Genomic DNA, 24987 nt, shown 5'->3' on the forward strand with positions numbered 1-24987 from the left:
AAAGGTCACGGGAGTTTTTATACGAGATCTCCGAATAATGACCTATCAATTAATGCCCATCTCCATCACAAAGAGCCCCTTCTCCATCACAGATACCAGTCCTTTTACAATCAAGTCCATAAATCGAAATCAAGGAGACTAGGAGAGCTACTTTGATGAAGGGAGCTTGTTTGTTGTAGAAGGAAAATTGACATATCTTATGGGCTTTACTACCCCATATGGGCCTGAGTACAATAATTTCATGGACTTTTTGTTTAGTATCGTAAGGCCTTTTATTCTTGTAATAACAAGGCTTACCCAATAAGTCTTTTTTCTTCTTCTTTTTTTTGGTCAAAAAAACCCAAAAAGGCATTCGCATTTACAGTTGGTCATCTAACTAATAAATATTAAGAAGCGTGGTCTTATTTGAATGCTCATTCATATCCAAGGAAGGGGAAGGCACACTTATTTGGATCCATCAAAAACCCATTAAGACCCATCTCCATCAACATTTACAGTGACACAAAGTTGATAGGAATCTCTTCCATTTCACTTTAAAGTCTCAACTGCTAGTTACACGACTTGAGTCGTTTCACAGCCTTTTTCAGTGTTCCATTTTTGGATTTTTATTTAGGGGTTTCAACTTTCAACGTCACCATCATATAACCGATTTCTTTCCTTTTCCTTTTTCTTCCATATTTACTCTTTTCAATGTTGCCTAAAGTCCCAAGCGTACACGCTTGTATGTATATGAATATGAGTAGTCCACTCCAAATCTCCAATATAGTCTTATCTCAAAAACAGCCCATTTTAATTGATGTCTTTTTGCTTTCCGTTTTTAAGAAACTCCCAAAAGTCGAGCTGCTGTTGACCCATTAGAAAAACTCTCCATGCAGTTTTCTGGGAAAAAAATACTTCATTGAGATCCACTGCACTGCACATAATTAAATATCAGGATTATAAGTTTATAACTTGCCAGGTTGCTTTCCGAAGTTGAAATACAAAAAAAAAATCTTCAAATTCAAAATGGGTAGAAAATGCACATAATGAAGATGGAAACGACTGGCAATGCTTCTGTAGGCTGCAACATATAGTACCAAAAATTCCCATTTTTGGTTTGCTTCCTGCCACGAGACAGCTACTCACAGCTCATCCTCTGTTCTGTTGAGTAGGGCTTGAATTTAGTTATGAAAAAAGGAGACTGAAAAGACTAAAAGAAACCCTCCATAGACTTTGCATGCAAGAGAGGGTTATCACGCGGATTTGCAACTGAGATCAATGGCCTAAAAACGCCAAATTCCACTTTTGTCTCATTGGGGTACTTGTTGATCATTTTCCTCAAAGTGCCAGGTCCAGACCGAACTTGGACAATCTTGACCCAAATGATTCCTGGGCCAGAAAAATGCTGCTTAGGATCTCTTTGCGTATATCAGCTGAGGCCCTAATTCGGGCCCAATAGCTTTTTGGATTTTGTAGAGTTTTTCTTTTTTCCTTAACTCATATATTTTGTCATAGGGAGAATAATTATCCGCCCTTCCGCTTTTTTTCACCCTAATAAATTTGCATGGGAAAAAACAATTATACACTCATTATATTACTTTGGATGTTCAACATCATCAACCATTTTAAAATCCAACGATTCATAATCCATAACATGAAGAGGACAATAGTCCAATACATTGTTTACCCAATCTCCCCCAATCCATCTTGGTATGTAAATCAGGTAAGGAGAGTTGAATATGCTTGAGCTCATAGATTAGTCAAATGGGCGACTATGACAAATGATCAGGTAACATTTCATTTTCATTTATTTCTCTCATGGACTGCTGGCTAACCACAAGTATATTATTTTTAATGAAAATCAAACTCATGATTAATTTATAAAATAAACAATTGAACTCAAAATTTTCACATCAACATTATTTGTTTAGAACCCTAGGGATTTTGATAACAACCCATTTGCAGGAGACTATAGCACTAGCCAGATTCCATGTTTTAAAAAAAATCTATAGCACTAGCTGAAATCCATATCAAAGATATTATAGTCATGTATCATGCCATTGCAACCACATTTGGTGCAAAAAATTATATGTTTCGGCAAAATCCACGAGAGCAAAAAGAAAAGGTCGTGAAAAAGTATAGAAAGGAAGAAGACAAAAACCCGGATTCTTAGAAGTAGGGGCCCTTTTTTCCACTTTGTCGGAGCAAATTATGGATATTTAAAAGGTTAATAGGCTCTTTTCTAGGGGTTTCTTTGCAAATTTCACAATATATGAACAAAATCGCCGTTACAAAATGCCTTTTTAGAAAAGTCACGTGAGATACGTGCCGTTTCTCTGACATGCATACGCTAGTCTGTAACTTCGATCCTTTTCGTACACACTCTCCCTCCCTCCAAATGGCCATGGCGTTCAAGCTTCTGCAAAATCTCCATTTCTTCGTGTTTGAAACTCTCTCTTCGTCTCAAATGGGTTTTCAGTTTGAACTTCACTGAAAAAAGAATTCGCTCTCTCTGTAATATTTGTCATGGCTCTTAAGCTTCCATGTTCGTTCCTCTTCGTGTTAACCTATCTTTGTATTTTGTTCTCTAACGTTATTGCAGAGCAAGATGAGCGAAACCCAGACAGAGAAAGTCTCCTTTCTTTCAAATCCGCCCTTGAAAACCCGCACATACTCTCTTCATGGAACCTTTCGACTCATCATTGCAACTGGGTCGGTGTCTCTTGCCAACTCGGACGAGTTACAGAACTTTCTCTTCCAACTCAGCTTCTGAATGGTCCTCTCTCTCCCTCGCTCTTTGCTATCTCCTCACTCATCGTCCTTGATCTCTCGTCAAACCTCTTTAGCGGCGAAATTGCTCCTGAAATTGGCAACCTAAAGAAGTTGAGATCGTTATCTCTTGATGATAACCAGCTCTCAGGGGTGATTCCGGGTGAACTCGGTGCGTTGAACCGTCTCGAGATCCTAGAACTCGGTTCCAATCATTTCACGGGAGAAATTCCTCCCGAACTCGGGAATTTACCCAACCTCATCACACTTGACCTCTCCGGCAACTCGCTCACCGGGAATCTTCCGAGCCAACTCATCGGGTTGACCCAGATGCTGTACTTGGACTTGAGTGACAACCTTCTCTCAGGTTCTCTTCCTGCAACACTCTTCACCAATCTCCAATCTTTATCATCTTTGGACATATCAAACAACAGCTTCTCTGGTGCAATTCCACCCCAAATAGGCAACCTCAAGAACCTAACTGATATTTATATTGGCATCAATGGTTTCTCCGGTCCGTTACCTCCTGAAATCGGAGGCCTTTTGAGCCTTCAGAACTTCTTCTCGCCTTCTTGTTCCATAACAGGCCCCTTACCTGAGCAACTCTCGGACTTGCAATCACTGAACAAACTAGACCTCTCGTATAACCCGTTGAAGTGTTCGATTCCGAAATCCATGGGGAAGCTGCAGAATTTGAGTATTTTGAACCTTGTTTATGCCGAGCTTAATGGGTCGATTCCAGCTGAGCTTGGAAACTGCAAGCATTTGAAAACTTTGATGCTTTCATTCAACTCGCTCTCTGGATCGTTGCCTGAGGAGCTCTCTAAGCTGCCAATGCTGACGTTTTCAGCTGAGAAGAACCAGCTCTCGGGTCCATTGCCGACCTGGATTGGGAGGTGGACCAATGTTCAGTCAATTTTTCTCTCAAGTAATCGATTCTCAGGGAGAATTCCAGTGGAGATTGGGAATTGTAGCATCTTGGATCATATAAGTTTGAGCAATAACTTGCTGACTGGCGCGATACCCAGAGAGTTGTGCAATGCGGTGTCACTAACTGAGGTTGATCTCGATGGTAATTTGCTGTCAGGAACGATTGAGGACGTGTTCATCAAGTGCACGAATTTGACTCAGCTGGCTTTGGTTAAAAATCAGATAAATGGTTCTTTACCGGAGTATCTTGCAGAGATTCCACTGATGGTGCTCGACATTGATTCGAACAATTTTACAGGTACCATACCATTGAGTCTCTGGAATTCGGTAACTTTGATGGAGTTCTCTGCCGCAAATAATCTATTGGAAGGTACTCTTCCTGCGGAGATTGGCAATGCAATAGCTTTGGAGAGGCTAGTTCTTAGTAACAATCACTTGAAGGGGTCTATACCTAAGGAAATTGGCAATCTGACCAACCTTTCTGTGCTTAACTTGAACTCTAATCAGCTCGAAGGGAGCATTCCAGCTGAGCTTGGTGATTGTGTTTCTCTTACCACTTTGGACCTTGGCAGCAACTTTCTTATTGGTTCCATTCCTGAGCAACTTGCAGACCTAGCTGAACTACAGTGCTTGGTCTTCTCTTACAATAGTTTATCAGGGTCGATACCATCGAAGGCATCTACCTATTTTCATCAGGCTAACATGCCTGATTTGACATTTGTGCAGCACCACGGAGTGTATGATCTGTCTCATAATAATTTGTCTGGTTCAATACCTGAAGAATTGGGGAACTGCATTGTCATTGTGGATCTTCTTCTCAGCAACAATATGCTTTCTGGTGAGATTCCTGGATCACTTTCTCGGTTGACCAATCTCACAACTCTGGATTTGTCTGGAAATGTTTTGACTGGTTCAATTCCACCTGCATCTGGTTTCACTCAAAAGCTTCAAGGCTTGTATTTAGGCAATAATCAGCTTGCAGGGACCATCCCTGGAAGCTTAGGACGTTTGGGTAGTTTAGTAAAGCTGAATTTGACTGGAAATAAGCTATCCGGTTCAGTTCCCATTAGTTTTGGCAATCTGAGAGAGCTTACCCACTTGGATGTCAGCAACAACAAGCTCAATGGTGTGCTTCCTTCCGCTTTGACGCGTATGCTTAATCTTGTGGGGCTTTATGTTCAGCAAAACAGGCTTTCTGGTTCAGTTGATGAGCTTTTGTCAAATTCTGTAGCGTGGAAGATTGAAACTTTGAACTTGAGCAATAATTTCTTTGTGGGATATCTGCCGCAATCATTGGGCAATCTTTCCTATTTGATATATTTGGATCTTCATGACAACAAGTTCACAGGAGAGATCCCTCCAGACCTTGGTAATTTGATGCAACTTCAATACTTTGACATATCTGGAAACATGCTATCTGGCCTGATACCGGAGAAACTATGCAGTCTGATTAATCTTCTTTATATTAATTTGGCTGGAAACAGATTGGAAGGGCCTGTACCCAGAAGTGGCATTTGCTCAAACCTGTCTACAACTTTTCTTGATGGCAACAAACATCTCTGTGGTAGAGTTGTGGGTTTAGATTGCAAGATTAAAAGCTTTGCAAAGTCAGCGTTGTTAAATGCTTGGGGACTTGGTGGGATGGTGGTTGGGATCGTGATTGTCTCTCTTGTTGTGGCCTTTGCATTTCGGAGATGTATCACTAGGGGCAGTGGAGGAGATCCTGAGTCTATCGAGGAAAGCAAATTAAACAATTTTGTTGATCAGAATATGTATTTCTTAAGTAGCAGCAGGTCAAAGGAGCCTTTGAGTATTAACATAGCTATGTTTGAGCAGCCACTTCTAAAACTGACCTTAGAGGATATTCTTGAAGCCACCAACAACTTCTGTAAGACAAACATTATTGGAGATGGAGGTTTCGGAACAGTTTATAAAGCTACTTTACCTGATGGAAGGACAGTTGCAGTCAAGAAACTTAGTGAAGCAAAGACACAAGGTAACAGAGAATTCATTGCTGAAATGGAAACTTTGGGCAAGGTAAAGCACCAGAACCTTGTTCCTTTGCTTGGGTACTGCACCCTTGGTGTGGAAAAGCTCCTTGTTTACGAGTACATGGTAAACGGGAGCCTAGATCTTTGGCTGAGGAATCGGACTGGCGCTCTCTATGTTCTCAACTGGCCCAAACGCTTCAAAATTGCAACTGGTGCTGCTAGAGGGCTAGCATTCCTTCATCATGGGTTCCTCCCCCACATTATCCATAGGGATATTAAAGCCAGCAATATCTTACTGAACGAAGACTTTGAGCCAAAAGTCGCAGATTTTGGGCTTGCAAGATTGATCAGTGCTTGTGAGACTCATGTTAGCACTGACATTGCAGGAACATTTGGCTACATTCCACCTGAATATGGGCAGAGCGGGAGGTGCACTACAAGAGGAGATGTGTATGGTTTTGGTGTGATCCTGATTGAATTGGTAACAGGGAAAGAGCCAACAGGACCTGATTTTAAAGAGGTTGAAGGGGGAAATTTGGTTGGTTGGGTGTTTCAGAAGATCAAGAAGGGGCAGGCTGCTGATGTTCTTGATCCAAGTATTCTCAATGCGGATTCGAAGCAGATGATGCTCCAAGTGCTGCAGATTGCTGCTGTATGCTTGTCTGATAATCCGGCTAATAGACCTACAATGCTTCAAGTGTTGAAGTTCTTGAAGAAGATCAACGATGACTAGATTTGGTTTCAAAATAGGTGGTTGTGGAAATAACCCTGTAAATTGTCTAGAAGAAGAAAGTATGTAAAAGTTTGCTAATCAAATCCTAATTTAGATTTTCCGTTGAATCTCAGATAAATAGGTAATGTATTACAACAGTTCCACCATCTAAACTTTGATTTCCATATTGCCTTAGATTAAAAGGTGCGGCAATAAAACATCATAGCCACAGGTGAATTACTCTCTCACTATTAATCACACTATTTCAGCAGCCCCGCAGGTGATACACAAATGGTATGGAACCAGTAAAAACAATGCTTGATTAAAAAAGGAAAAACATAACTAATAATTAAGATCGGTTTAATACATGGAGTGTGTGTTTCTCCAACCAAACTAAACCCAACAAGGAGCACTAATTATGCAACATCAAAAATAAAATAAGCATGAAACTCAACTAAAAGGCAGTGCTAGCGAAGGAAGACAGTTATTCATCACCAAGGTTGGCACCACATATCAGAAATCTAAGGAAGTCTACGTGAAGGTAAAGGTATGGCCTGGTTCAAGAAAGTATTTCTAAGAGTTATGATTGTATTCCTGTTGTAACGCAGTGAGAGTAGAAAGTCCTATGTTAGATAAAAAAATTTTGGATTGGACTTAACTGCTCAAAAGTAAACTAACGTAGAAACTCAGAACCAACGACCCGTTAGGCAAGTATTTTAACGTGGGCTAAGTAAGGTTTTAAACAAATGTGAGGTGTGGGTCGGTGACCCTTGCGAGTTGCGATGCCCAGTGCCAGTTTTTGCACTTCTTTATTAACTGACTCGGCCCAATAACACGGGCCGTACTCCCAGTCCATTATTGTATTGTAAGTTATAACACGGGCTTGAAGAATCTCTGGATCCAAACATGAAAAGGTTCAAATGTGGGCCCAATATATGATTCATTCATAGTCATGATATTAGTGGTGTGAATCGGTCGGTTTGGTCGGTTATTTTACATTGGGACACCCGGGCCGAAATTTTGGTTTTTTTAGATATAGAAAACCGATAACCAACGGTCACGCTTAACTTGACATGAAAACCGTCCAACGGTTTTCGGTTATTATGGTCGGTTTTTCAGTTTTTTGGTTATTGGTCAAATATTTGGGCTTGATACACTAACTTAGTATACTAACTAAATATGTGAAAAATTAAATAGCCATTTGGTCCTTGCCCATAAGGCATATGTTACACATCCAATATCCATAATTCAAAGAAGTAAAGAAAGATTGAAAGACTAAAGTAAAAAACGAATTTAAGGTTTAAGGACCACACTTGGGCCATTGATTCAAAATTCAATGGTCCAAATTACAATTATCATTATAATATATTTAAGTCATTAGTAATAAGAAATTATTAAGAATAAAAGATTATAATTTTATGAGTAAACTTGTAAATTTGTACATTTGTAAAACTTTAACTTACTTAACTATATTATATATTTAATATTTATAAATATATAATTTCGGTCGGTTCGGTCGGTTTGGTCGGGTTGTCTTGATAAATAAAAAACCGACCAAATTTTCGGTTTTTTTAACCTAGCATAACCGATCAATTCGGTTTTCACTTACATGTATTATATGAACCGCCCAATCGGTCGGTTCGGTCGGACAGTTCTGTTTTTTCGGTTAATTTTCACAGCCCTACATGATATCCTCTCAGTTTCAATTACGTGTCCTGCTTGGAAATATCTCAGCTTCATATAAAAACTAAAACTAGGTGCGCGCTACGGATGTGCATGAATACTAAATAATAAAATTTGCAGTGACGATTCCGATAAATACAAATTCAAAAAACAATATGAAAAACTAAAATCAATCGATCGATAGTTTTCACTAATAAAAATTTGAATTTTCAGTTCGAGAATGAATACATCAAATAACCAACCAAGAAGGACCCACAATGGTTGACAGTGACACCCATATTATCATCCGTTCTTGCATGCAAAGTCCGTGGAGAGTTGTTGAGGATTTTTTGTCTTTTCGGTCTCCTTTATTCATAACAAAATTCAAAGCCCTACTCAAGAGAACAGAGGATGAGCTGTCTCGTGACAGTAAGCAAACCAAAAATGGGAATTTTTGGTACTGTGTGTTGCAGCCTGCAGAAGCATTGCCAGTCGTTTCCACTTTCATTTTGTGCATTTGATTTAATGGGTTTTTTATGGATCCAAATAAGTGTGCCTTCCCCTTCCTTGGATATATGAGAATTAAAAAAAGTACTATGCTTCTTTAATATTATTGGTTTTCATTTATGAATTTCTTCAATATTAGTAGTTTAGGATGGTCAAACTTAATACGGATGGTTACTCTAAAAGAAATGACTAGCTTAGCTGTAGGAGGGGGGACCTGTGCGAGACTTTAGAGGGAGATGGTTGATTGGGTTCTCTATTAATATCGGGATTTATAGTGCTGATGAGGGTCTTACTTTGGTATGGCAAAATGGGTTTTGAAAATTTTTTCTTGCCAAATATTCATATTTCTAGTTTCATTTATAAGTGCTTTGATCTTTTGAAGAAAGATTGAGAGGTCAATATTTGTCATGAGTTTTGGGAGGGAAACAGGTGTGCAAATCTGTTAGCAAATAAGGCACTTTAACATGATCGTGGAGTTTTTTTGATCCTTCATCAATCTCCTATGGATATTATAGAGATGTTAAGAGAATATGTTACTGGGGTCTTTTGGCCTAGGCGTGTAGTGGGGAGTGCTGAATAGTTAGGTTTGTTTGTTCTTGCGGGTTGTCCCCTAAAAAAAATATTAATAGTTAGATTGACCAAAGTGTAAATGCCAATGCCTTATTGGCTTTCTGTCAAAAAGAAAAGAATAAGAAAAAAAGGCTTATTGGGCTGCAATGAAAGGTAAGCCTTGTTATTACGATAAGAAAAGGCCTGATGATGCTAAACAGAAAGCCCAGTTGAGCCCATAAGATGTGTCAACTGTCCGTCCACAAGACTACAAACAAGCCCACATCAGAGTCAGAGTAGACTGATTGGGGTATGTGTCCGGTACTAAAGTCTAAGTGTGCCAGACTAAAGTCAGGTACGAATTTTAACCGTTGGATTTTAATAATCTAATCCAACGGTTCACCTACCTCAAACCTCTTCACTTACATTCTCTGGGCAAACCTATTCTCTCATATTCTCTGCAACAGAGAGAGCATCCACTCCGCTTGGTCTATAGGCTGGCTTGTCTTCCCCCGTACCTCTTGGATCCAAACTTTGATTTTATATTCTTGATTTGGTTTTGCTATATATATCTTTTTTTCCTGTTGCGACAACTTAGGCTTTTGTATTTGGTTATTGATTAATTGCCGGGCTTTTCTTCAATTCAGAGTTTTGATTTTGGTATGATTCAGTGTGGCCCTCTCTTTTACTGTTACATTTCTTTTGCATCTAGGTCCCTCAGGCTCAGATTCTTAACATTTATGGCTGATTTGCATCTGGGATTTGCTTCTTCGGGAAGATTTGTTTCTCACCTTTGATCCGTTCTCTTGGACATTTGGCCATTTGGGTACCCGCAAGTTTTGAATTTTTTTCCTCTTGATTTGTTATCGCCAGGGACCTCTTTGAAGGTTAAGATTCGGTGACATATAGTTGCTTGTCATTTGGGATCTGGGCAGTTTCTTTCCTTTTGGTGAGATTTCAGATTTGTAGTCTTTCAATGGAATGTTGGGATGATGGGCATTTTGGTGTGGAGCTTGATAAGACGAAGATTAAGAAATTAGGTATTCTCTGCATGAGAGAATGTGAGAGAAGAGAAACCCTTTGTAAATAAAGGTGAAAATTGACGGGTAGAAGATGATGGAGAAAGAGGAAACGATTTTGAGAGATAAATGAGTAAAAACTTATGAGCGAGAAAAATGATATCAAATTTGGGGAAAAAAAAATTGGACCGTTGTAACGTCTTTTACAGGACAATTGTCCGATACCTAGTGTATCGGAAGTCCCCAATCTAGATAACTAAAAAAAAAAGAAGTCAAGTCCCCCAATCCAAAAAGGATTTTATGATTGGTCTGCGAGATGGAGAAAGGGGGTCTGCGTGATGGAGATGTGTATTAATTGAGAGTTTTCAATGCAAGAAGGGTATTAATTGAAAGAGTTTTCGATGCAAGAAGATCAAAAAGTCCAAAACTAACAACCTGTTAAGCCATTGTTTTAACGTGTGCTTGACGTATGATTTTAAAATCATGTCTAAAATAATAATTTGTGCAACATATAATAGCAACATAATGTAATAGTAAGCTATATAATACTACTGATACCAACTGAATGCACATAGCGCGGGTTGGTACCTAGTTTCATGATAAAAATTAGAACATGCTAACTCATATCATGACATTCTTGAGAGTAATTAGAAGATCAAAATGCACGCTAGATCAATCACCGAAGCAAAGAAATTCATAGAAAAATAATATTATTGGAAATGATAAACCCGCTCCATATTACTTATTCTCTCCAATAGTAATGCCGCTCGATAAATATATATTCTCAGATGTTTTGCTCATAATCCTTAATTTGAAATAAAATAAACTAAGCCTAAACAACAGCTTTTGACGCAACTTCAGCCTCGACACCCTCTCCTTCCTCTCCCGACCGATCTTTTTTTTGTGCATGAGTGCATAGCCAAGTCGACCTTGGACTTGTAGAGGTGCTTGCAACCACGAGTACACTTGAAATGTGCCTCATGATAAGCGTCCCGCTGATGTTGGTGAACACCTCTCTTTGTTTTCAAATCTCGGGGGCACAAATTACAACGTCCTTTTACCTCCTCCGTTTTGGGTTGGCGGAAAGAGAAAGTTTAATAGATTTGAAGAGATGGGTGTTGGTTGAGTATATATGGTGCGGGTAGGGGCGGAATTAACGCTGGGCTGCACTTAATCAAAAGACAAATTTTTTGTTTTAGTCTTTCAGATATACAGAGGAGGAGACGCGAGACTGAACAGTTGGCACGTACATATTCTATCTCGTATTAGTGTAAATTTCTTGTAATTGCCCTTAAAGTGGAGGAATGCAGGCCACGAAATAACACAATTGACCTTAACAAGTACACTTTATAGTCTGTATGAGACGATACTGGTTTATAAAATTGGAATTAAGCCATACTAGTATTATGGCTGCTTCCTCTCGTTGTGTTAGCAAAGAAAAAAAACTCATATATAATAATACCCATTTATCATTTATACATATTTAATTTTGATTTTAATTTTTAAGAAACACAATAGATGAATATTTCTATATGCCTAGTTGGTTTCTGTCATTGGGATTGCTATTCATTTATTTGTTAAAATAACTCGAACCAAGATCGATATATCATTTCAAGAAAAATTGTATTATTGTAAATAGTCCTAATTTTTTTTTCAGGAGCCTGTGAACGGACCTCTAAATTAGGGTCTCAATATCCTTTAATTATGATGTTTATAAGACTTAGTTAGTATACTTATGCTTATTTTAGTTGGTTTTACCTTTATGGGTGTTTTTAATTGATTTTACAAGAATAATAATTAATTCGGCTGAGTTGGAAATCTTGGAGCTGAAAAAACTTTAGACAGATGAACATCTATCCGGACACCTTCATAGACTGTCTAGATGGTTAACTTGACTGGAGTTGCGATTAGAGCTGAAAAAAAAATGACGAGCAAATGATTGGAACCCACGGGGTTAGAAAATTGAAATTGGCATTTGACATGTGATGACAAAGTTGATTGTTGTTTACTTGTTTTGTTTGTTAATTATATTTTCTTTAACTGCTGAATTTAGACATATGTATTGGCTTAGCTATTTAGCATTTTGGATCATTAAATGTAATGTTTTATTCTATGTGATGTAAATTTTAATTACTCTTGTTTAAAACCTTTTATTTGGATGATCATATATTGGTATTTATTTTTATTTTTCAACATTAAGTTTAATAACATTGATTTCAACCATTAAAAGAACCTTTATTTCGACCGATTAATTTGGGCCAAAAAAAGCCTAACTAATACGGAATCAATGGGCCAAAAGCCCAATCAACGACAACCATTAGTTGAACATCTTCAAGCCTTATTTAATTGCTTCTCAAATCTTTAAGCCAGATTTAATTTAATAGGCCGTATTTCAAATTAAGTTTAATGGCCTCTGAAAAATGTTAATGGGTTTAAAATTGGGGCTGGATCCAAATCTTTTGTACCTAATTTCAACCAAAATGAAAATGTAAATTATTGGAAAAGAGAATGCAGCAAGCCCAAATGAGTTGTACTCAAGTTACTTTTAAATGGATCAATTAATTTGGGTCAACAGTCAAGCCCAATTAAAATGGTCTCAAAAAGGAAAAACTTTAATTACACCTTGATTTTTATTAAAAACACCCCAATTTATGTTGAAAGAGATATTTTGAGGTTGAGACTTAAAACACCCCACTTTCTTTGAAGCTTTAGAAGGTCAAAACAGGGGAGCGTCTCTGTCAAAGTTGAAGTTCGTGCGACGACGGAGAACGATATCTACGACGCCGTCGATCATGGGACGGAGGGAGATGCCCCCGCTACAATGGTGAGTTTTCTGTTTAGTTTCTTTGGTATTGTTCAAACAATGGGTTGTGGTGAGTTGTTTAGGGCTTAGGGTTTCTTCGCTTGGGTGTGCCCTGTTGGACTCCGAGGCATCACCGAATACTGGCCTGGCATTGTCTTCATAATTGGGGGTCGATAAAGGGATTGTGTCGGATGCTTGTTTTGATAAGGCCAGTGTTGACAGTGGTAAAGATTTGATTAGTGGTGGAAAGAAAGGTGGTTTGAGGAGAGATTGGTGGTGGAAACAAGACAATAGAGCAGAATCCGAATCGGGTCGAGTGAAGGACTATGTTATGGAGTGGATTGGAAGTGAAATCAAGAAGGAGAGACCTAAGAGTGAGTGGATTGCTTCAGCTAGCAGTTCTAAAATCGAAAACCAGAAGAGTAGGAAAAAATTAGAATGGTGGGCAGCATAGGATGAAGAGAGGATTCAAAAGAAAGAGAAGAACAGAAAGCGAAGGGGGTGGTGGATGGTTTTAGCGGTGAATTCCGAAATAGCAGAAGAAATGGCCAAGATTGGACAAGTGGAGCAATACCCAAGAATGGAATTGGAATGCGATCAATTCTCCTGTTTTTGTTTACTGTTTTGAGCCTGGGATGTATTTTTAAAATGTCTAATATTTTGTGTACTCTGAGTCCTATTAGGAAAATGTTAAAAAATTTGAGTAGTTATTAAATTGGGGAGATTTTAGTAAAAACTGGGGTGTGAGAAAAGCTCCTCTCAAAAAGCAAAGAGAGCAGTGGGCCATAAGCCCAAACAGCTTGCGTTAAGCCTATTGATTGTGCAGGTGAACTGGGCACAAACATTTCCAGTAATTAAAAACCACCCAAAAGAAGAAGAAAATCGCAAAATATTGACAAACAAAAAAACACGTAAATATCAGTAAAATCCATATGATCAATGTAACTTCCACATTTTCCAGCATCTAATGCCCTGACTAATATACATTCCTCTTTAACCAAACAAAGTTTGAACAAGAGAGGTTGAGATTGGATCTTTCATACCCTAACAGTAATTAAACTAACCAACCAGCTTGAAAACTTTAAATTCTCAAATTTTTTGTTCTGCAAATCAGTTTGAAAACTTTCAATTCTCTCAATCGTACTGCTCACAACCGATGATGACTTTAAATCAAAATCTCTTCCGAAACCCCTTACTTTCAAACCCATTCCATTCAGATTTTTCTCTTCAAATCAGATTTCTTTGACTCTGATTGGAAGCAATTACCACATGTGGAGTAATCAGCTTGCAAAGGCCCTCCATTATCAAACTATGTAAATCATGAGTTGATCATGATCAAAGCTGAAAGAAATGGTGTTTTGAGTTATCTCAACAGATAAATTCGTATTACGATAGTTCCATTATACCACCTGACCACCATGTAAACTTTTGAGATTCTCTCACTATCAGTATCTACATGGTTAAATGGAGCTAGATATCTCAACTGGCTTAATCACATGATTTCAACACATTTTAGTTTTTACTATAGGCATTGATTGCTGACACAATTGTCATCGAAGCAGTAAAAATAATAATGGATTAAAAGGGACAAAAATGACTAATAATTAAAATAAATAAGCATGAAACTTAAATAGAAGGTAGTGCTAGCAAAGAAAGATTTATTCATCACCAAGGTGGACACCAAATATCAGAATTGGAGGTGCGGTGCGCATCTACTTTTGGGATTGACTGTAGCTTCATCTCCAAGAGTCGGTACAATCCAAGCTGCGTGAGGCCAATTGTTTAGGGATTCATCATCACTGGTATAATGTCCTGTGATGCTTCCATCTTCTAAGTTGAAAATGCCCATATCACAAAGCTTTCTCGGCTTGAGATAATGCCCAGAATGATAATCGAAGTATATACAATTTGGCCTGCAGCCAGGGAAGTTAGACGCCCGAATACACAATGTGTCGCTGTCACCCACAAACACTGCCTCGTCCCCCAGACTTTTAATCTCGTCCCAATATGGCTTCTTAACTTTATTTTCGGAACGCACAAGTCTAGAAACCTTAAAATGTGGAGTCACATCGTCATAAAAATCCATATATTTGCGAATTAATAACAGAGACCCATCCGATGATTCCACAAGATATACTATGGTATGGATAATCTTCTCACAATTTTCCCGAGACACGATTGTTTCCATCTTAGGACTACTAGAGTTCAGACATTTGATTTCTACGAGTTCACCTTTTCGGTCTACCGCAAGGAACACACCTTTATGGTAAATAATATCATCCGTATCATTCTGGCTTTTATCAAAGTGAGTCCAAGAATCACTTCCTGGTTTCAATACAGCAAGGGATATATTAACGTAGGACATTGACATGACTGCGTAACGATCAGGATACAAATAAGGGTTATGAGATAAGACCACTTTATTGACATCATAATCATACCAATTTGTTGGGCAAGTACTCATCTGGAAGGGAGATTTAAGTGAAGGTAAAAGTATGGCTTGATTCAAGAAAGGATTTCTGAGAGTTATAATTGTATTCTTACAATTAGTAGCCAACCAACCATGTGAATAACCAACACATCTCCTGTCGTAACGCAGTGAGAGTAGAAAGTCATATGTTTTCCCCGTTACAACGTTGTGTAGACGTCGCTGGTCTCTACGGCCGTCCGCGGCAGGGATCATCAACAACGGAAGCTGTCTGCTCCATAATTCCATAAATTGCCGTCTCCTGTACTTTGCAACACAATACCAGTGCTTGCAAACTGCACCAAACCTGGCGTAGTCGTAGAAAGACACAATACAATCTAGAATTCCCTCGAGGACAATTTCAGGAACCCAAGCCCAATCTGATTCTTGAAACTCCATCGTCAATTTGTTGATTTAATTGCTAGAGACTTGAAATAATGGTTTTCAATTGCTGAACAAAAAAAGGACTTTACTCTTATAAGCCCCGAACAGGAGGAAGAATGGTAGATCCAAATCCCATTATAATTAGAAGATGAAGATGAAAGGGAAAAGCTGGAAGGAACAACGGAGAAAATTTGTGGAAGTTTTAAGATGAGAAAGTACCTTTCAAAAGCTGAGGTTGACGCAATGAGGGAGTTTCGTCCGAATCCAAGTATAATTTGGAGATCTAGACAGCCAATCGGACGGCAGTTGAGACTGAAGAGAATTACATACGGCTTCGAAGTGGACTAGGGCTTCGGAGTTTCAGATACACTGCGTGGCATGAGGAACGTTCGGCGTCCCGCCCCTCAGATGACCCTTGGATATTGAAAAATAATACTGACCATTGGATGCAGTCATATTTATGTAAAGCAATTAAAAGCGAAATACATTAATACCCTTGATTATATTTGAAATATCTCACCTTCTTTTCGCTTCTCTCCCGTGAAGTTAAAAAACTTGCTTCTTCTGCCGAAGCTCATCAAAGTCTGCATTTTTTATCTTCTCCTCGCCAAATTGTTGGTTGTGTGAATATTATTTGATGTCTTCTCCTTTGTCTCGAGATCAGGGGCAGGGGAGAAAGCCTTAAGTTAGATAGGCAGAAAGAAGATCATGTTCTCGCTAAACCCCTCTCCTCCGGTCTGGGCTCAGAGATGGCATCATATCCTAAATACTGTCCATCATAACTGCTTGTAATTTTAATCTTTATTTTTCTTTTCTTGAATTTTTAGTTTTGCTATTGATTGAATGTATTTGAACAGAAGAGAAGAGTTGAGTTAGAGAGAGTTGTTTTCTTAACAAAGGTAGTCATTTTATAAACACAGTAAATTTACTTTATCACTATTTATAAAGATAAGCAAATTTACTTATAAAATTTTATACAACCTCCGATACTTCTCTTCTCATTTAAGTATGAAATAATATCATCATTAATAGCATTATGGTGGATAACCACATTAATTTATGAGTTAAAGATCTACGATTATTAAGCTAAAAATGGAGTCAAACAACACATGTGATTAGTTAATGTAATGTTACAGTTACATATTTATACAAAATTATATTCTCGTATTCACATGTGATTTGACTGTGAAACTCAATCTTAATGTAATCACAATTTATTATCTCTATCAATTATTATTTTTTGTTAATGTCAATCAGAACGACCAACATGACGTGATAAGTGATGAGAGCAGTACCAAACAATAATTTATAAAGAGTAGTTTACAACAGTATCACATCCAGTTTGGGAGTATTGGGGTGAATATCGTGTGTGCATTTCTTATCCAGTTTTGTTTATTTCCTTTAAATCTTCTCAAAGAAAATATTAGCCAATTGATCGGAACAAAGTTAGATAAGGGAGGGAGTGTATACGTACAAATACTGCCATTTGCAGAAGACCAAACGGTAATCAGATAATTGTTTTATATGCTAGAACGGAGAGTTTGAGAAAGAGAGACACAATTTCAATCCCTTGGTGGATTCTAAGAACCATCAGCTGGATGTGAAGCAGACTGTTGAGGCGAAGTTAACTTACCTTCTTCGATGTCAATACCTCCCACTCCAGCGCTTAAGGAAGAAGAATCACATTTCTCATATTTATCTTCGCCATCAACGTCTTCATCCTCGAGAAAGGAACCCTTACGTCGCAGTTCTTTGACTTTCAAAAACTCATCGTAGTGTGCTCGCCTGTGCTTCCTGAACTTTGCACTTCTATCTGATTTGGAATCTGATAACATCAGAACAATCAACATAATGAATCCAATAGCTATATGTAATAGAACATGATTCAAACAAAAAGATTAACTTCATGTACCTCCATCTTGCTCCATAGGATCAGCTTCATCTTCAGATGAAGTCCAGCCACTAGGAATCCTAATGGAGTTTCTATTTGAGGATGCCACATCATTCAAAACAGTCCTCAAGTCTTCAGCATGCATCGAACCACCTGCACACTCGTCAAAACTTCCACGGATAGGGGACAGAGAACCTACAATTATCAACACATGTGACATGTCAGGAACACGAAGCTTGTACTCCACATAGTACTATCGCCTATTTATGCACCTTTGTTAGGCCTATTTTTAAGATAATAACTACAGTGCAATGTATGCATACCTGCACAGTAGTACAATGAACCTAGAATCTACAGAACACATAACAAATGCAAAGATCAACATACCATCATCATCGACCATGCGGTGATATGGAGTCTTTGGTTCAGTGATTTTCTGTCTTACGGGCTTATTTGCTTCAATTTCCCCTAGATTTGTCTCATCCCATCTTACTCGTCCCCTGCTACCCCTACAAAATGATGAAATTACTTGAAACTTCACTATTTAAGCATACTTTTTCCCCCTTTACAGCAATTAAAAAAATCGACATGCTTCACAGCAAATGCCAATATGTAACTGCACTAGTAGAGTAAATACAACACTGAAAGATGATATGCAAAAAGGAACATTTCAAGCACACAGCACTTGTTCCTGTAACTGCACAAGGTTAAAGCAAAGCATTATGATAAGACCATGTGATATTTATGATGGGCACAGGGCACAGGGCACAGGGCACTGCAATTGTATGGTTCTGCGCATTCAGCGCAGAGACATTGAATCAATAAATGTGAAAGCGGCTAGACATGAGACAGAAAATGACTTTGGCATCATTAGGTATTAAGTGCATGTCAATAAAAATGCCCTACATATTTTTATGCAAGATGAAAAGAGGGGGAAGGAAAAACCTAACTGAATTTTAAGACAAATTAGTCACACATGACAGTAACACACTTTGTGCTACAAAGTCCTAAAATGAGGAATGCCATAAGTTCTCCATCTCAATGATCTTACTTCTTTAGCAATTCACTGCATACAATTTCCCTCAGCATGTCCTTGTACAATACCAGAAACGGACAATTCCGACTTCTACAAGGTCAGTAGTGAAAGGAAAACCTACATCTCATGAACTACTTCTCATAGCCATCCCCCTCGGAATCATCAATTTAGGATACATTGTCTCTTAGATCTATCTATTCTACATGACTATATTTATCAACTGATCTTGGTTCACAAAACTATTTCCCAATTAGTCAATAGCCCAGCAACCCAATTTATTACCTTCTTTGTATTTATTTTGAGAAGGGAGAGAAAAGATAGGCATTGATCAACAAACAGATTGGTGTACTACCTAGTAGCACCTGGTTCTAAAAAGATCCAAAAACTGTCCCAAAATAACGTAATTGAAGAAAATATGGATTGTTCCCATGAAATAAAACCCAAGAATAATGAATATTCAACAAGCTACTATTTTGAATCATATTGTAGCTACTATTTTGAATCATATTATATACAGCTCCTCATTCCATACTATGATATCATACTATGGGAAATTAATAGGAAAAATATTCCACTGAAAGTTTCTCAAATAGATTTAACCAATGGTACCCCAACAAGGTCAACAGTTATGAAGTCTTCACGGCTCGAATTAGTACAAAACTATAATGCTGTACCAAATTCCCAAGAATCACTAGTACCACAAAGGAATCAACTAAAAAGAGTTCCAGGAAAGCAACGCAAAGCATACAGCACCAAGTTGTTCCTTATTACACGATTTTATCTACAATGTATTGCATTGGAAATATACTTGATACAATAATCATAAAAGAGGGTGCAAAATAAAATCAGAAAGAAAGGAAATAGTACTCCATTGTTTAGAACTGGTTGTCGCCCCACACAAAGGTACCGCACCAAGCAATTGTTCACTGATCTCACTGTAACATTATAAAAACAAAACTTGTTAAGTTATTAGTGTCAAGCATTATCTATTTCATCACACCACAACAAGCAGTAACAATAGATATCATACATGTCCTTGTTAGGCCAGCCTCAACTACTAGTAAAGTTGAGCATAAAGCAACAAGAACAAATTTGCACGTGGGAAAATTTATATTGTATCGAAAATGGTCAAGAATAGCACAGATTTTATCTACCATTTATAGAAAATTGTTTCAGGAAATATCAGCCTATCTTTTCTAAGCACTGGTACTGTAGCCACTCTAAACCCCAAAGTTTATTATTCGTACACATCTTACTGTAATAAAGCACATTTCCCAAAATATACACAGCAATGAAAAAAAGTGGAAAGAGATTTTTCAGGCTATTGATTTGATCAAATATAATTTTACAGGATGGAGCCTCTCAGATGTTCAACAGCCCACCTCAATACCTGGGCACTTTCAACTCTAAGATTAACTTGCATTTGGAATGCCTGAAGCCCAAAAATAGATCCAAACTAGGGCATGCTGTACAAAAAAAGATACATTTTTTGGAATCTCATAAATTTGGGAGGTCAAAAAGTCAACAGTGAATTTGCCACAGCTTAAAAGACTTCCAAGCAGAGTTAGTTCTAAACACCGCACCGCACCCCAAAGCCTTTACAGAACTAGATTGAAGAAATCAGGCAGACTGGGATTTTACATAATTTTTAAAAAAGATTGGAAAAAGGGAGAGCGAGTAGAAGTTATCTTCGATTTTCATGTGGTATTGAGGTTGCTTAAGATTTTCATCACATGCACCACATAACCAACACCTTGATTTATTTTCATCCAAAATTCAAACCATAAATCTAATTATCACAGGGTCATACAAAAACGGTTAGTAAAAATAGGCCAACTACAACATAAAATGCACAAACGCTTAAAAGAGCACATCAGAATCAAGTTACAATGCTTCAACTCAAATAACTAAGCCCCCCAATGCAATCAATACCTTTCAAGAAACAAACTTCTACTTTGCCATAAACTTTTTGATGGGACAAAAAAGAGACATAAAATTTGTTGTTCATGGAACATATAAATTGAAAAAGACGCAATAAAACCGTTTTACAAATTACAACGACTTGTCAAAGCCCTAATTTTCACAAACAGCTACAGAATGAATCAAAAGGCTAATACTAGATGCAATTGAAAAACAACTCAGAAAGGAAGACAAGAAAACCTTAAAACTACGTCTTGACTGCCTAGAAATCGCCAGAAACTCAAAGAATTTACCTTCGACGAATATTTAACTCACCAACGCCATTTTTACAATCGACCTACCTTACTTTCATCGTCCGAAGTTCCTCAGGAATCAAACAGATCGTAGACAGCGAAAAAAGAAAGCCTTTCATAACAAAAACTAGAAGAAGCGAGAGACAAGCACCTGTCAATTCGTCCTCCTCGTTCTCTTACTATGGAATTCTCGACATTCTCATGCTCTAAAACGCGTTGCACCTTGCAACGCGCGACTCCTTCTACAATCTTTTGTTTTCCAAACGTACCCCTCAATGATGTCAACAGTAGTACAACGACAATCGAGCCGCAGCGGTTGCGGTTCGGTTATTTCAGGCCCACTCTTGTGTTATAAGGCCCGGCTATTTCAGGCCCGCTCTTCTGTTATAGTGCCATGTCGGCAGATGAATCAAGTGACGTGTTCACGTGATCTGGGCCGTTCATTGTACACAGCACGAAGGGGCAATACGGAAACAGAAGAGAGCTCGGGGGTGCAAGTCCTAAACGCCAGTTAAAGCTCCCGCGTGGGGACTCAATAAGGCAGTACCCACCAAGGACAGCTCTTCGATATTTCACCGGAGTACGCATCTTTGCATTCATATATTATATTGTTTTAGATTTTATCGAATCGTAGCCTTCTCACAATCCTTGCTATTGATCCATCATTTTTATGATCATGTAGAGCTGCTTTTATGTTATTGATCTGGGTCTTTGTTTTGACTTTCACTTAATTTTTAGTTCTAATTTGTCATCTGAAATGCGGGTCAATTTTAATTTCGTAGTTTTGGGACGAGATGTCAAGTTCCGTGGTTTCTCTTGTTTGTATTGTTCTCCATAGATCTGTTCATTCTCTTTTCTCGGAATATGATTGTGGGTGTCAGTGTCTCAGTGATATGTTAATTGCATTTGGGTTCATGCTGAACTTCCATTTGAATCGTTTCAATTCTCATAGTTGATGAGGGAATAAGAAAGAATGTTTTTTTTTTGTCTCTCAGGTTCTCGAGAAGGATTTGTTGCAGGACTGAGGTGGATAATTTTGCTTAATTTCTTAGCAAGTGTGGGCATTGTGAGGACATCGGGAATTGTTAGCTAAAAGACTCAGAAGCATGAGGTAAGGAATTTGCCAAACTAGAGATGCCATACATGAAGAGATGACTAGATGATAGTCACATAGCTAAGGCCATGAGCTACTCGTAAATCGATTTATTGAGCATGCTGGAGAAATTAATTACTAGTGAGTAAAAAATTTAGTTTGTTGGAGAAATTTTTATGAGCTACTCATACAACATTGACTGAATTCAGCCAGATATTGCTGTTATTGTATTCTCCCCAAGTAGCATAGTGTCATTATGCTGTATTTATTGCTCTATAGATACTTTCTTTATGTCTATGAGGTATACATTTTACGAGCCTTTGCAGTGTAAATTTCCTAATTAACCAACCCCCATCCAGGTCACTGTACAATCTCTTGTTATCTTTCAGTAATTTATGGAATGAAACCTGTTGAGATGAATTCTCAGGTTTTTAATGAGAGTCTTAATTCATATTTAAAATTTGTGTTTTACTATATCTACTAATAATTTTAAATATGCTACTTATTAATCATTGTTGGTTGATTGCATGAGGCGCTTTCCAGGTTGATCAAACTATGTGTTTAGTGACTTTAGTCCTAATGATAGTGTTTTATTGGGAGTGCATAGGAATTCGTAAACAAATCATCTGTATTGCAAGTAAATTATGAATTCAGAAACAGAGATCGATCATTTTGTTTAAAATCCTGACCTTTGTGTATATTTCATACTTCATGTTTTTTTTTCCCTTTCTTTTAAGCTCCTATAAATCTACATGCAGGTTCATTGTTTCTTCTCATCTGCAGGATTGTGACTGATCTGCTTAGAGAGATTAAGCAATACATCATGAAGTAATTTTTTCCTCACATCTGAAGGTTTGAATAAACTAAGAGTACCATTCTATAAAATACGACAGAGATGTTCTCGTTGCTTTATGGACTTTGGAAGCATCTCTTTAGCAAGACAGAGTTTCATGTACTCATTCTTGGAATTGACAAGGCTGGGAAAACAGTAATACTTCTTGATAACCCCACCTCTTTTCTTTCTTTCTTTTTTTTTTTAATGTTTGGCATGTTCTATTGGAATTCTCCTCCTCTAAATTCCGTCAAAGATCTATAAGTTTTATAGGCTCTATTTGCTTTCAAGGCCATCTTCTGAAAACTTGTTAACATTTCATTGTATGTGGATTTACAGACTCTGTTGGAGAAATTGAAGTCTACATACTTAAATTCTGAAGGCCTTCCCCCTGATCGAATTGTTCCAACTGTGGGACTCAATATTGGTCGTGTTGAAGCGTCTAATAACAAACTTGTTTTCTGGGACCTGGGAGGTCAGGTTTGTGAAATTCATATATTGAAAACCTTTATGTAAGTTAGAAAGGTAGAGGTTACATAAGATAGATAAGTGTTATCATTGTGTGGCCACACGAGTCTTGAAGTGTGTGTTAGATTTCACAATAGCTCCTTCTAGCTTAGGCTAGGAACTGTTAATTCAATGCCAGCTGCATGAAATATGAGGTTTTTGTAAGATTTAAGTTTACCAGCTCTAGGTAGCAGATTATGTGATGCGCAATGTTAAAATATTTTATGCTCAATATGAAATTATGTGATGCAAGCTGGAAGTTCACTCATATAAATTTGTTCTGTCAGCCTGGTCTGCGGTCAATTTGGGAGAAATACTATGAGGAGGCGCATGCTGTGATTTATGTGATAGATGCTGCATGCCCCTCACGTTTTGAAGATGCAAAATCTGCCCTTGGTATGTAAAATTGTTTAATAATCTAGCAGAGTATATCTGGCTGTGGTTTTAATTAATGAATTAGAATGGTGGTTTTAATTTGTGCATCAGAAAAAGCGCTTCGGCATGAAGATTTGCAAGGAGCCCCTCTTTTGATATTGGCAAACAAGCAGGTTAGACTAACTCTTCCCTTCCTCAGGTTTTTAGGAAAGTCAAAATTTGGATTACATCTCCATGAAGTCTAATAAACATGTCATAGCATGTTGAGGTTTTCAGCAAATGCTCGGGAATGAGAGAGCAAAGGGAAATAATTATAAATATTTAGCTCTTTAGGGATCTAATTGGTGGTCTTTTACTCTCTCTCAATAACTTATTGAATTTCTTTCCACTCGAGTTTTCAGTGACTGTATCAGTGGATGTAATGTTTTTCATTGCAGGATCTTTCTGATTCTGTATCGGCGGAAGAACTTGCTCGGTATCTGGATCTCAAGAAGTTGGACGAAAGGGTTTACATGTTTGAAGCTGTCTCGGCATATGATGGGTAAGTATATAGTTATGTACATCCATTTCATTCTTAGAATCACTCTCGGTTTTCCTTTTTTCTGTAGTTCGAGCAATAGTTTTTTTAATAGATTCCCCCTTGTCTGCTTGATTTTCTTCTTTGGGGTGAAATTACTCAAGTATATGTTCAAAAAAATAAATGTAAACTCCCGTGTTTAAGGCTTGCCCAATGGGCGGAGTTGGAGACATACATGATGTACACAGACTTTAACCCCACGTAATATGTGGAGAGATTACGTGGGGTTAAAACAAACAAGAGTTTTCAAAAAAAAAAAAGAACATTTTACTTGAGTTACATGTTAGCCTCTGAGTTACATTCCTACAACTCCACCACTTACAGGCAATTACTTGAGTTTTCAAAAGATAAAAAATTAAGAGTGTGAACATTTGAATATTTGATCGCAGGATGGGAATTAAGGAGAGTGTTGAATGGCTGGTGGAGATAATGGAGAGAAGCAAGAGAACGGAAATGTTGAGAGTTCGAGCAGGCATGAATGGCTCCTCATCTACGTAGTAGAATATATTTCTTCTGCCAGTCTGCCTAGTAGAAACTATTCCAAGTTGCAATTTTTTTGCCTACTTTCATAGTGTTGTAAATACACTGAAGTTTACATCTATCCATTATTCAACATCTAATCAATTTATTACATTATCTGCCGCCCACTATGATTTTTTCCCCCTCCTGTACTGTATGGAGGTCAGTTGTG

General features: G+C 37.8%; 4 protein-coding genes across 12 annotated transcripts; 2 read left to right on the top strand and 2 right to left on the bottom strand.

Annotated features, from left to right (window-relative positions):
- Nucleotides 1–2338: 2338 nt before the first annotated feature.
- Nucleotides 2339–6629, top strand: LOC119984005 (leucine-rich repeat receptor protein kinase EMS1-like). Its single transcript, XM_038827747.1, has one exon. It carries the CDS (start codon nt 2506–2508, stop codon nt 6400–6402), a length of 3897 nt encoding a protein of 1298 aa, XP_038683675.1. The 5' UTR covers nt 2339–2505; the 3' UTR covers nt 6403–6629.
- Nucleotides 6630–14477: 7848 nt separating this feature from the next.
- LOC119984096 (F-box protein At2g17036-like) lies at nt 14478–16443 on the bottom strand. Of its 4 annotated transcripts, none has more exons than XM_038827877.1 (3): nt 16293–16443; nt 15992–16186; nt 14478–15862 (listed from the first exon to the last, which is right to left on the bottom strand). In XM_038827877.1, exon 3 carries the CDS (start codon nt 15785–15787, stop codon nt 14609–14611), a length of 1179 nt encoding a protein of 392 aa, XP_038683805.1. In that variant the 5' UTR covers nt 15788–15862; nt 15992–16186; nt 16293–16443; the 3' UTR covers nt 14478–14608. The 4 variants fall into 4 exon arrangements, with proteins under 4 accessions (XP_038683805.1, XP_038683804.1, XP_038683802.1 ...); XM_038827876.1 differs by having other exon boundaries at nt 14478–15839; nt 16293–16442; XM_038827874.1 differs by having other exon boundaries at nt 14478–16186; nt 16293–16442.
- A 699-nt stretch (nt 16444–17142) lies between these two features.
- On the bottom strand, nt 17143–21187 carry LOC119984099 (protein phosphatase inhibitor 2-like). Of its 2 annotated transcripts, none has more exons than XM_038827884.1 (5): nt 21064–21187; nt 19567–19634; nt 18051–18172; nt 17685–17858; nt 17143–17597 (listed from the first exon to the last, which is right to left on the bottom strand). In XM_038827884.1, exons 2-5 carry the CDS (start codon nt 19569–19571, stop codon nt 17353–17355), a joined length of 546 nt encoding a protein of 181 aa, XP_038683812.1. In that variant the 5' UTR covers nt 19572–19634; nt 21064–21187; the 3' UTR covers nt 17143–17352. The 2 variants fall into 2 exon arrangements, with proteins under 2 accessions (XP_038683812.1, XP_038683813.1); XM_038827885.1 differs by lacking the exon at nt 21064–21187 and adding an exon at nt 20961–21034.
- A 152-nt stretch (nt 21188–21339) lies between these two features.
- LOC119984098 (ADP-ribosylation factor-related protein 1-like) lies at nt 21340–24943 on the top strand. 5 transcript variants are annotated; one of them, XM_038827878.1, is made up of 8 exons: nt 21340–21492; nt 21908–22023; nt 22764–22993; nt 23177–23317; nt 23632–23740; nt 23831–23892; nt 24157–24260; nt 24686–24943. In XM_038827878.1, exons 3-8 carry the CDS (start codon nt 22901–22903, stop codon nt 24792–24794), a joined length of 618 nt encoding a protein of 205 aa, XP_038683806.1. In that variant the 5' UTR covers nt 21340–21492; nt 21908–22023; nt 22764–22900; the 3' UTR covers nt 24795–24943. The 5 variants fall into 5 exon arrangements, with proteins under 5 accessions (XP_038683806.1, XP_038683807.1, XP_038683811.1 ...); XM_038827879.1 differs by having other exon boundaries at nt 22789–22993; XM_038827880.1 differs by lacking the exon at nt 21340–21492 and adding an exon at nt 21572–21590.
- The last annotated feature ends 44 nt before the right edge of the window (nt 24944–24987 follow it).

The sequence above is a fragment of the Tripterygium wilfordii genome, chromosome 18, assembly GCF_013401445.1.
Source record: "Tripterygium wilfordii isolate XIE 37 chromosome 18, ASM1340144v1, whole genome shotgun sequence".
In the NCBI taxonomy this organism is placed as follows: domain Eukaryota; kingdom Viridiplantae; phylum Streptophyta; class Magnoliopsida; order Celastrales; family Celastraceae; genus Tripterygium; species Tripterygium wilfordii.

Coding starts and splice junctions, on each gene's coding strand:
- LOC119984005 (XM_038827747.1), top strand. CDS start 2,506: ATGGCTCTTAAGCTTCCATGTTCGTTCCTCTTCGTGTTAACCTATCTT.
- LOC119984096 (XM_038827877.1), bottom strand. CDS start 15,787: ATGGAGTTTCAAGAATCAGATTGGGCTTGGGTTCCTGAAATTGTCCTC.
- LOC119984099 (XM_038827884.1), bottom strand. Junction 17,859..18,050: donor CCGCATGGTCGATGATGATG/GTATGTTGATCT, acceptor TGATAATTGTAG/GTTCTCTGTCCCCTATCCGT. Junction 17,598..17,684: donor TCCTATGGAGCAAGATGGAG/GTACATGAAGTT, acceptor TGATGTTATCAG/ATTCCAAATCAGATAGAAGT.
- LOC119984098 (XM_038827878.1), top strand. CDS start 22,901: ATGTTCTCGTTGCTTTATGGACTTTGGAAGCATCTCTTTAGCAAGACA. Junction 23,318..23,631: donor TCTGGGACCTGGGAGGTCAG/GTTTGTGAAATT, acceptor TTGTTCTGTCAG/CCTGGTCTGCGGTCAATTTG. Junction 24,261..24,685: donor GCTGTCTCGGCATATGATGG/GTAAGTATATAG, acceptor ATTTGATCGCAG/GATGGGAATTAAGGAGAGTG.